General features: G+C 37.0%; 1 protein-coding gene across 2 annotated transcripts in view; it reads left to right on the top strand.

Moving 5' to 3' along the window:
• The window catches only part of mdu (mitotic spindle positioning protein meduse), a 182,143-nt gene that overhangs the window by 55,957 nt on the left and 113,469 nt on the right, over positions 1 to 12,717 (top strand). The window contains exons 2-3 of one of the 2 annotated variants that reach the window (XM_090374355.1): positions 5,452 to 6,208; positions 6,950 to 7,018. In XM_090374355.1, coding sequence (XP_090230481.1) covers positions 5,560 to 6,208; positions 6,950 to 7,018 — 718 coding nt within the window. In that variant the 5' untranslated portion in view covers positions 5,452 to 5,559. The remainder of the gene's footprint in view (positions 1 to 5,451; positions 6,209 to 6,949; positions 7,019 to 12,717) is intronic. The other variant, XM_090374356.1, reaches the window with a different exon arrangement.

Here is a 12,717-nt window from a genome sequence, read left to right on the forward strand (position 1 = left end):
AACTGGGTTGGCATGATTGCAATAACCAGGGTACCTGCCCCACACACGGACAATAGGCCAACAAGCCTCGAAACGGTGCCGTCTGGATGGTGGTATCCGCTGAGAATAAGTAATAATAGTTTTCTCCATTGGAGAAGCGTTACTTAATCGAAGTAGTGCAATACATTGTAACTCGTTGTGAAAGTAGTCACAATATGAGATACAATTAAATCGATGCCATTCATTCCAAATTTGCTATTATGAACAAAGAATGGTGTGTATTTTACCGAACGTTCTATAGTATTGTCTGTAAATTGCATATGTTCTGGCGTCGGTTTTCTGTTTGCTAGACGAAAAACCCGTTTCCGGGAGAAAAAACTATTCTACGCTCGCCTGAGACCGACTAACTCAGCCACGTTGTGAAAAATACCCATAAAAATTCCTTCCGTCATCGATGGGACTCGAACTGAGGTCTTTTCTCCGGTGTGGAGAGGACGGCGATCCTACCAGCTGTGCTACTTATGAGGGCGTTGCTTATGCTGCTTACTAATTACCACTGCTTATTGTGATAGTTTGTTTTTTCCCCAATATTGTTTCTTGTTCTTCGGTTTACTCATTAAAATGTTTGCCAACAACACAGCATTTTTAATAGGCAGAAGTCATTTAAAAATTTTATGTTAATTAATCAATAAATGTTTATTTCCGTAAAGCATACAAATCCTTTCACAGAGTATGCAGGCTTTGGTTAAATGTTAGAAACATTCATTCAATAACTAGTAGGGCTACCTTTTTCACAAATTACAGTGCATATACGTTGTGGCATGGATTCCACTGGGTGTCTGAGGGAGTGTAGCTCCAGATTTGACCATTCTTCCATCAGGATATTTGTCAGCTGCTGTATTGTGGTCTAAGAGAACAGAAGCAGAAGTTCCCTTTTTGCAACATATCCTTGACATTCTTACTTGGATTCAGATATGGAGAACTAGGCAGCTAGGGTAGATGTTGGAAATCTTGGGAATGTTCCTTGAACTATTCAGATACGGTTTTTTCACGGTGAATAGTTCCGTTGTCGTCTTGAAAGAATCCATCGCAATCCGGTAGAAATCCGATTCGACAGAAAGGTAACACGACCTTCTAAACAGTATGAGTGGGCTCAGTCCGTACCAACAGAACATACCCTTATATCATGAAACCACCTCCAGCCGCTTGAATGGTGGCGACGAGACAGTCCGTATGCATGGCTTCATGAATTTCGTGTCACACTTTTGCTCTGCTGTTAATGCAAAAAAGTGTAACCTGAGACTCGTCAGACCACGTAATCTTCCACTGTTCTACTGCCCAGTCTTGGAGTTGGCGGCACCGCTGTAGTTGATTCTTTCGATTTTTTTACAGCAAGAAGTGGCTTTCATATAGGTGCACGATTACCAAATCCTAGATTCTTCAACCCCATATAGTTAAGTTGCAAGTGGGTTTGGTCTTTCTTTGCCTAAATTGAATTTTCTCTCATTTTCTGCACACTGAACCTCTATTCTGATGCACAATTCGCTTGAAATTCCTGCTGTCTCGTTCCTAGAATACCGATTTTGCCACATTTCTTTCTTGTAGAGCTGCATTTTCCTTTCCCCCATTGTATACTTTTGAAATGGTTGGTTTCGACACACCAGTGAATTCCATTGTTTTCTGAATTGTGACTGCCGCTGTAAACCTTTTGCAATTGGCATCAACAGATAACTGAACGTGCGATATGCAAATGGTCGTTGTCGTATGGTGTGATCACAAGTTCTTTGGTATCAGATAAATATTGTGCGCTTGCCTGAGGCTTCTTAGTCGATCTGGTCTCAGGGAAGACAGGTGATCTTTCCGATATTCAGAAAAGTGGTATTGGAGCATATTTGTTGTTATTACAGTTTTGTTACTGTAATTTGGAATTTGTTGTTATTAGAGTGAAAGGAAAGTGCACAGTATTTATCTGATACCAAGGAACTAGTGATCTTATCATGTTACAGTGGCTATTTGCATGCCGTACATTCAATTATCTGTTGACACCAATTGCAAAAGATTTCTAATTTTTCATCCAATAATGTCGTCGCAGTCGATGTGCGAAAGAAAATTCAGCTCCCCTGCGACAACCCTGATTGAATACCACTATATGTATAAATGATTATGTGCAGTTGTAAAAACTGATTGAACATGTTGTGCTGATAGCAAGTTATAGGTAGTTTGGCCCACCAAACTACCTATGACTTGCGACAGTTCGGTGCGCCAAAAAGTATAAGATCTATGAATGTTGCAAAATTAAAGTAGGATACGGAAAATCAGCGAAGAAATTAATAGCTTTGTCAATTTCCATCTTTTAACTATTAATTTAAATTTTATTAGTATTGCTCAATACGTAGCCAGAAGATGGCAGCACTGTACTCCAACTTCCATTCTCAAGATAAAGGATAGGGGAAATGGCTGTTTACTTTTAACTCAATTTATTCCCAATTCCGTGACAACCGGTTGTTTATAACAGACTAACAGACATTAACCAATCAGAATCGGATGGCTTGTAAAGAACTGTGCTGTTGGTACTCTAAGTACGTTTTCAACAAGAAGAATACAAGTCTTTTTGTCAATTGGTGGAGCGAATAAGTTTCTTAAACATGTAATTTCTTACGACAGCTAAAATATCAGCTTGTACGTTCAATAGAAAAACCTAAGTGGTTGTGACTACCAGAATAGTTAGATGATTGCTGCAATGGACACTAACCGGAATCATAACGTCATCAAAACAAATTGGAAATCATTAAATGTAATTAGACCTTTTTTTTAAAAAAGGAAAAGACAGAAAAAGAAAGTATATAAAAAAAACGATCTGCATTGCTCGTGTGAAAGAACCATCATTATAGTTCCTTTTAGATAATAAAAAAGCAGAGAAATTTAATCATTTCTAATTTATTTGAGAAACATCGTCAGTAGAGTAGTCGTTGTATGACTCTCCCGACAGGTTTAGTACTGTTATTAGATATCAACATCTATGAGTCCGAAGAATATTTTCTTTATATTTTTAATTATATTAATTTCTACATATAAGTTTATATTATTAATTTTTAAAAAAGTGCAAATATTGATTACTTACCTTAGTAAACTTATTTTTTAAAGGTTTATCAAAAGTAATTTAAGTTAGTAATTTATTTTTCTTTAAATATATATACATTTGTTATTTGTTACAGGAAGTTGTAGTAATTTCTGATAAATTAAATATGCTTTGTTTGAATATGAATTCTGCGGTACAGCCGATATTTTGAAGTCACATCACTATGTGAGATATCAGTTTCAACATTCCTTAGAAGATGTTTTAATACACACACAAAAAAAACTGTAGGATCCGAAAGTAGATCAAAGTTAAATTTATTCAAAAAATTGAGAACTTAAGTAAAGAACTATTAGCATTAGCAGAAATATATGATGCAAGAAAGCAAACTTATACAGCATCAGTCAAAAAAAAAAAAAAAAAAAAATATGATAAATAAAAAAATCAAAAAAAAATCCCATTTGCTCTAAAGGTTTGTCCAGTTCTTCATTGAATTATTTAAGCTATCAACTTCCACAACGACAGATGGAAGTTTGTTCCAGCAATCAACTACCCGCTGGCTAAAGGCAAATCTCTACGTATCTTTCCTCAGTTTGAATTTATGCTCCCTCAGGTGCGAAATCTGAGCAAGAAGAAGACTGCTATCATTATTGAGCCTGCTCAAACCATTCAGTGCCTTATACACCTCGTGCCTAGTATCTAGACGCTGGAATTTGCTGAACTTAAGCCTTTCTTGGTTAGAGGATCCCTTCGTTCCCCTAATCAATCTCGTTGCCCTTCTTTGTATACGCTCAAGCAACTCTACATCCTTCCTAAGATTATGCCTCCAGACCAGTATGCAGTACTCAAGGCGCGGCCGGACCATTGCCTTATGTAAAGGGATAATCGCTTCCTTTTCCCTACTAGCAAAATTCCTGAATATCATTGACATCCCATGACCGACTCTAGTAGCCTGTCTACACTGCTCAGAAAACTTCATATCTGACTGCACAATTACCCCCAGGTCTTTTTCATTCTCTACCATCCTGGGTAATAATACCGCACATTTGGTACGTTTCTCTGGGGATTACTTCTACCCATATGCAGTACACTGCTCAGAAAACTTCATATCTGACTACACAATTACCCCCAGGTCTTTTTCATTCTCTACCATCCTGGGTATAATAACTCACATTTGGTACGTTTCTCTGGGGATTACTTCTACCCATATGCAGTACTTTACATTTATCAATGTTAAACTTCAGTTGTCACTTCTCTGTCTATCTGCCCAGCTTTTCTAAATTCTGTTGCAGTAACATACTGTCATTAACAATCCTGCCAACCTTTGCATCATCTGCAAACTTGGACATTAAGCTTGATATACCTTCATCAATATCATTGATAAATATACAAAACAACAATGAGCCCGACACCGAACCCTGGGGAACTCCACTAATAACATTAGTCCATGAAGAGTAGTGTCTATTGGTTACCACTCTCTGTCGTCTCCCATTCAACCACCCTTTCATCCATTGTAGCAACTTACCCTTAATGCTATACTGTTCCAATTTGTGCCTTTCTTATTTCTGCCCTTTATGTATAATATTTGACTAAGAATAAATTCTGAACAAAACTTCTTCACAGCTACCAAATAATTAATCAGAATAACATAAATTTAATTGGTTGGTGCATATGTCTGAAAGGATGACGAACGGTTACCGGCTAAGCAGTTTATCAGATTTCGTAATATGAAGGAGTTCTGATTATTACCAGAAATTATACATGGCTGGTGACATTAAACACGTCTTACTCTAAAACTAATTTCCAATCAGTGTTGCATCCCAAGAAAAAATAACAATATTTGTTAAATTTATTTTATTTAAAATATCAAATTAATTGTTTAATGAAACGAAGTTTCGGCAGCCTACCAAATATTGAAATTATCAAACGTCAGATTATTATTTCAAGATGTTTCCTATGCTTGCAGCATCTGCATGCATTTTAGCCATCCTTGTAATTTAATGATTAATTTATTGTTTTATGGACTTGTTATGTTCGATATATTGTTAACCATATCATGAATTTTAATTGATTTTAATTTTTAGCAAATTAATTAGAATATAATTTTATCTTTTAATTATTAGAATATTTTAAAATTCATTTAATTTTTTATAAGGCGGCATCGTTTTAAGTTATATCTCATAGTGTGAATTATTAGAATATTATTAGAATATTTTAAAATTCATTTCATTTTTTGTTATTTTAAAATTTATTTAAACGCGTTAAAATATTTTAAAATGCATTAAGTGTATTTATCAGTTAGATACTGAATTTGTTGTTTGATTTTATTTTGTATTAGGTTTAAATATGAGTTATTTCTGAAATTCATTTTCTTGTTTCTTTTCTTTTCTTTTCAGACTACTTAAAAGTTATTAAAAGTCAAATTTCAAACTGATTTTTATTCTCACCTGGAATGTGTTCGTACTATTCGATTTTGTGATCCTTGCCACTGTGTATCATCAGTTATGGAGGATTCAGAAGAACTCCAAACATCACCATCTGGACACAAAGCTAGGGCACTTGTTGACGCCCTACAACGTGAAATCGCTGAAAAAATCGATGCTGATTCAGATCTTGACCAACACACGGCAGCTGGTGACAGTCTTACGAGTACTGATGAGGATGAGAGTGATGATGCAACTATGACAAACGATTCTCCCCATTTCTCTTTTAGAAATGAGAGGAAATCTTGTGGAGATGTGAAAAGGACATCCGACTTAAATCCATCTCCGGTGCAGGTGCCAAAAAAAAGTTCCGATTCAAGTGAACAACCGGGTAAATTGTTTGAGGACACAAAAGATGACATTCCTCATGTATCCCTTAAGGACCTTGAAGAGAAAAGTCTACGAGAGATTGCCCGGGAACGAAGGAGGATTATAGAAAACCAAGTGGTACGAAGGAAAAAGATTCATCAGTGGCTGTTCAGTGAGCATCATCATGTAGAGACTAAACGAAATGAGACGGAGACTCATAAACGTAGTGAAAGTCCGAGTTCGGCCTCCTCCGAATTATCAGTCAAAAGAAAAGGAAAGTTGCACGCTATACAAAAACATTGGCACAACATGACAGCTAAACTCTCTCTCAAATCTGGCTCCTCCAAATCTGTGATGGTTGGTAAGTTCTCGTCTCTTAATTTCTTTCTCCTTAGACAAAAGCAATTATTGTAATATATGTGAAAAAGCTGTGGGCTCTATCGTAGTTAGTATTTGAAGAAAAGGGATGGGCGAAGAAAGAAAAGGATTTTTTATAGAAACTTTCTGTTGATGTTATATAATATAATTTTTTTTCTTTTATCTCAGGTTTCTGTTGAAATACGTCGCTCTACATGTTATTGTCGCTGTTTTCTCTTTCCATGCAATTATATTTCTTCTAAGCTACTCCTTGTCAGGTAGTTCTGACATTGCAATGTTGTTCTACATATTTAATAATCATCAGATATCATTTTTTTCACCTGCTGAGGTCGAACTTTCAAAGATAGCCTTTGCAACCAGGCCATCGTGTTATTAACAATTAAGTTTTTACTAAGAAATTTCACTTATATGCTTATGCAGTTTTACTTTTATAACGATGCCCTTTTTTTTTTACTAAGCTATTTCACAATCAGAGAATTTGAGTAAGTTCGCAGTCTGTAAACTCTAATAACTATTTATTAACTTGGCGAGCTGCAAGCAAAAATCTACTATTGCAGTACACCCATTCTGTATCTGTCTAATATTTTGATAGAACCGACACTGGTAATTGTCGTCCCTTTTAAGAGTTCTTGCTTTCTTTAGTTGTCGATCTCAGCTAATTATGCTGCGTTCACTTATTAACGTCTTAACAAGTACTAATGATGCTAATGTTTCCTACTAACAGGCTCCAAAGATCGAGATAACTGGACATTAAAGCGTAAAATTGAAGACTCTACCGACATCACGCCCAAAGGTAGGCAAACATTTGAAATTATTATAGAGAGAGAGTACTGTTGATTTGTAACTGTACAATTGAAATGTAAAATGTAACTGTACAATTTGTAAACTTGAACAAGTTAGCCAATTTATGCAGTGCATTACATTTCAGGAGCGTTAACAAATAGTGGCATAGTGTTTGGGGATAAAGCGCCATCGGTGGTCTCCCACATCTGCGCCATCAGTACTCTTGTGAAGTATACAAGACTCTGTAAATGCCAGAAGTGTGTGTGGCATGTTGTATGTGAGTAGCATTGTGTTGGACTCTGTTGTTTCTGGCTACTTCGCCGCAAGGACCCAAGTGGGACCCTACATTGGCCACCACAGCCACTAGAAAGTGAGCCAGGCTGCTCACCATTCTCTGTCTGGTCTCCGCCAGGGTTGCCTGACCTTCCTGGACGGAGCCCAAAAAAAAAAAAGTGTGAACAAGGGTGTGATAGTCGAAGAGTGGGAGTCAAAGCAGGGAAGAAGATGGAAGGACGAGGAAAAGCAGGCGTCCTCCAGATGAGGGAGGCAGGGAAGGAACGAAGGGTTGGACATCTCTGGGCTGGGAAGCCCACCCAAGTCCAGGGAAAGTAAAAGTTTGCAAGGCAGAGAACCCTGCAAAGAGGAGCGCCATTTGACGTCCTACACCCGGTGTCAGCGGCATATGAACCACTTTACGGTATACAAGTGCATGATCATCCTACACCTGAGGGTGTCAGTATCACCTGACCCACCAGGTGCATAGTTATCCCACACTTGAAGGTGTCGGCAAAAAAAAATTCTACCTTTATGAGGATTTGCAAGGTAGGCTGTTCCTACTCAGGCATGAGAAGGAACAGTGAGAATTTATAATTTATAACAAAAAACGAACCGAGAAACTTTAGTTTTCGCGCATCCGCCATATTGTCTATTCATTCCTCCTATCAGCGCACGGCAACAAATATAATATCCACTGATTCAGCTACAAATATCTGGATAGCCTATGTGATATGAAAAAAAAGAAATAATAATTGCCGGATTTCTCCTGTCCGATGTTAATGAAATTTGGAATGGCTCAATAAATCTTTTTAAAATTCCGAGGTATAAAATTTCATGAAAATCCTTCTATTGGGAATTGAGTTGTTACGTTTGGACGTAACAACTCAATTGAAATAAAAAGAAATAATTGCCGGATTTCTCCTGTCCGATGTTAATGAAATTTGGAATGGCTCAATAAATCTTTTTAAAATTCCGAGGTATAAAATTTCATGAAAATCCTTCTATTGAGAATTGAGTTGTTACGTTTGGACGGACATGGTGAAGACAATAAGCGCGTTATGTGTATGCCAAGGCGCTTAAAAATTAACCACGCATTGTTAATTTGAATTGCAGTCCGCCAAAGAGTAGTGGAGGCCATATTTTCAACAAAATACTATGCGCCTTTAACTTTGAATAAAAATCTGCTTAGTAAGCAGATTTTTTTTTTTAGTTGAAAATCGTAGCCTTATATTTCGTAGCCCATGGTGCGACATCACGAGAAGTTTCTAACGTGGCCCACGTGGGTCGAGTTCAGAGTTGTGTAAGAGAGGACAGGCTGGTCAGCCTTCCCGCTTGCTCGGTGAGGCTGTTTTCCTAGGACCCATGCTGGCTCTTTAGTACTCTGGCCGAGTTAAATAAATGCGCTGTACTATTACTGTCAGTATAATGATTCCATGCGTTTATATGATTTCGTCTTTAATGAAACTTCATTATTCAGTTATTGTCATTATTGTAACAGTGAAATTTTGTATTTATTATTTTTATATTTTTATCACTTATATTTTTACGTAAATGAAAAAAATGTTATTTTCGTAGCATTTGAATAACTGAACCCCTGGCATGGTGCCTTGAAGGGTATTGTACAGTCGTGGTACCTGTGTGTACCGGTAAACCTTACAATAAAGACCTTATTTATAAGATATCAGTATGCATTTTATCTACATTCTGTATATTATTATATACAATAGGATCTTGATGGACATAATGTAAAATTACGTGTAGTAACATATTTTGACTTCCTGTTTATGAAACACTGTATTTCTTTAAATTTTTTTCTATGAGTTTGTTGTCCCACTAACGTGCTCTTAGAATACAAAGGCTCATAGTAACTTCACTAAAAATACGGTTAAATTATCAATCAGGCTTGGTTATCACGTCGTAATGGGATTATCAGGTTCATCGCGAGACTCTACTAAAAGATAATCGCTGTTTATTGTTTATTGCGATTACTTTGATTAGCTTATTTTTGGCCGTTTGAAAAATCGTATATTATATCATCGAAATTTAGGCTAGTTGATGAATTTGTGATTTAGAAATACTGTAACTGTAAACTCTGCTGAGAAGATAGTCTCTTCTGTGAATTTATTTTTGAACACATTCAAAATTCCGCTGCTATGGTTTCGAAACATCGGATTACCGTATAGTAAGTACTTGTGTGTAGTTAATGTGGTTAATTATTCATATTGTAATATATTATGAACCAATACCGGATTTAAGTAGGTTGGTGCCCCGGTACACGAAATATTGTATTGTTGCAAAACAAAGTGGAATTAGGAGGGTGCTTTACGCGGTACGGTATCTAGCTGTACTATATTTACGAATAGATTTGGATGCAGTAAACAAAAAGGGCAATAATTACAGGTAAAAGAAATGCAGCTAAAAAAAAATAATAATTTACTCCTTACAGTAAATGCGTTTGTCCAGGGAGAAGGGGAGCAGCGATCTTTTGGGGAGTTCTAAAACGAATGTGCTATTGCCTCCCGGGTAATGCAGCCTTGATGTGAACCATTTATGCCAAGTAGGGGAGCAAGAAAAATATTTCGTAGTTTATTATGCATTAGTTACGAGTGGTTACTGGATATTTTAATGAAATAAATTTTTTTTTGTTGGCATATTAGGCCAGCATTTCATGTACTGATTGCTGTTATAAATGTGGTAGGGTATGAGAATTTTAAGTTGGAACTTTCGATATATGAAGTTTTATGAACTTTTCTCTGGTGGAATTGCCTAAAAATTAAAAATAAGTGGGTTTCTAATGACCTCACACAGATTGTTCATTTAAGAGAATAACAGACAATCTTAACTACACAGCCAGTGCTCTTTATTTTTATTTCATAAACAACCCTACGAGTACACGATCGAGGCGCGTGGTTCTGTAAGCACCTCAGATCACAACTCGGTGATGGTCTCGAATGCAATGGAGCTTTCTATTGTGGCCATTCTCAATCTCGTGTTGTATGGCATTACAAGAATGCAAAATAGGATGACCTGGGAGATTTTTATTCTTCTTTTCCTTGGGATTAGTTTTAAATTTTCTTTGGCAATGTTTGCTCAAATAGTGAAATTAATCCATACGCCACAGTGCTTTATTACACACAACCTTAAAATTGCTTATATCAGAGGTCGCAACAATTGTAAAGCAATTATTAATCAGTCCAAACTATAATTTAAACAGGCCAAGATTAGAAAACTACTTCTTGTCCAAACGGTAATTGACCATTCTAGTCTTTTGATAAAGTTTTTGGCAACAACTTTTGTCCATCTGTACTCCCACCCCTGTTAAAACCTAATGGTTCTATCGCATCCTCAGCTAAAGATAAAGCTGACCTGTTTGCATTCTACTTTTCTTCTAACTGGTGTATTTACTATCTTGGTAAACCACCTCCTATGATTCATAGGACTCTCCATTCAGTGCTTCCTGCGGTCTTTCGTCAAAGGATGCCAGAAGAATTTTGAACAATCATGATGCAAAGAAAGTTCCAGGTACTGATGGTACTTCTCCACTTGTTCTCAAAACCTATGCTCCTGAGCTTACTCCTGTTCTGTGTCGTCTTTTTACACTTTCGTATTCCACTGGTGCTTTTCCTTCGGTTTAGAAATTTACTCATTTCCAGCCAGTTTCTAAAAATGATGACAAATCCCGTCCATCCAATTATCGTCCTATTGCACTTACTTCTACTCTTTCTAAAGTAATGGAAAAATCCATTAGCTACGAACTCTGAACTATCTTGAAACATTCCATCTGATCAATGATCGCCAGTATGGATTCCTTAAGTGTCGATCACTGGTGTTATTTTGGCTTATGTTACCCATCTGTGGACAAATTCAATGGAAAAGTTTGGTGAAGCAGTTGCTCTTGACATTTCAAAGGCTTTTGATCGTGTTTGGCATAAAGGTCTTCTAAATGAGCTTCTATCTTTTGCCATTGACTGGAAATCGTATCCATAGTTTTGCTGATGATAGCACATTGCATTCCACCTACCAGTCTGAGAAACCGTGACCTGCACGAATAGCTCCAACCTTTCGAATATCCACACCCAGTTATCCACTTCTTAAAAAGTCCTGTCTTATATTTCGCAAAAAAGAATTCTTCTACTCCTATGCTTATTCTCGATGATACCAATATTTTTAGTCAAGATCACATATCTATATTAGGGATTACCCTGACCTCTAATCTCTCTTGGTATAAGCACAACACAAACATTGCTTCCTCTAAATCTGAAAAACTGGGTTTTCTCTTTCGCTGTCGGCTTTACTTTTCTTCTAAACAACTACTCACTTTGTAGAAATCTCAAATCCTCTCTTATGAAATATTGTTCCCATATCTGTGGCAGTTTCTCCATATGCTCGCTCAGTTTTCTAGACTCCATTCAAAAGATGGCAGTTAGGTTAGTTAATGACTCTTCTCTTATGAAGTCTCTCCACTCCCTGTTTCATAGACGTTTTGTTTCTGCTCCATGCCTTTTCTATAGATACTTCCGTGGAGCACTCTTCTTCTGAGTTGGCGTCTGTAATTCCCCCTCCCCCGTTTCTTCCAAACCAATCTCAAACACTTGCTGAAACCAGTCAACATCCATCTACTGTCCAACTTCAAACTTACAGAACTAACTTCTCTTCTTCCTCATATATCCCTTTAACTTCCGTTTTCTGGAACGACCTCCTGTCACATGTATTTCCTGAAAATTAAAATCTACAGAAATCATATATAATGTCAACAAGTATCTTCTTTCACGTTCTTAACCTTCAACTGACGCGCTGTACTAAGTACTGTAGGTTCTAATATCTTTCGTGTTTTGGAGATTTTCATAAAAAAATTAAAAAAAAAAAAAAAAAAAAAAAACATCGTACAGTTAACGTTGTGAGGTGTCGCCATCTACCAGTATCTTTAGGAACTATAACTATAAGTCTGGGGAATATGTTTGTCAAACAATTAAGACCACGAAATGTCATCAAGGCCAGCCCTAGAGTTCAGTGGACCTGGGCGGTGAATTAAAGCTTAATCCATCAGGTCTTCTCTATGAGACTGGGGGGGGGGGGTCCTTTTCAATCTCGGGGCAGATGCTTTACATCAGCTGCACACCTTTTCCCCCAGTGTACTGACTTATGGCTTTAGTGTGTTTTCCAGTTTATTTACCTTTTTTGCTGAACTGAAAACCCGATTCTTCTATGAGTGGAGGTGCAGAGGCCGTTTGAGAAACACCACAGAAATTTCTCCCTCCATGATAAGATTCCAAACTGAAGCTTTTGTAAGATGTGGATAGATAGCGATCATAACCGCCATATTAACCCGCGATTTGCGTGGGAATCGTTTTTATCTTATATGCTAGCAGTAGTGGCAAATTCAAATGATGCAAGAAAGCAAAATAATGCTTGCTTTCTTGCGTCATTTGCATC

The sequence above is a fragment of the Mastigoproctus giganteus genome, chromosome 5 (assembly GCF_048544385.1).
Source record: "Mastigoproctus giganteus isolate SK-2022 chromosome 5, ASM4854438v1, whole genome shotgun sequence".
Taxonomy (NCBI): domain Eukaryota; kingdom Metazoa; phylum Arthropoda; class Arachnida; order Uropygi; family Thelyphonidae; genus Mastigoproctus; species Mastigoproctus giganteus.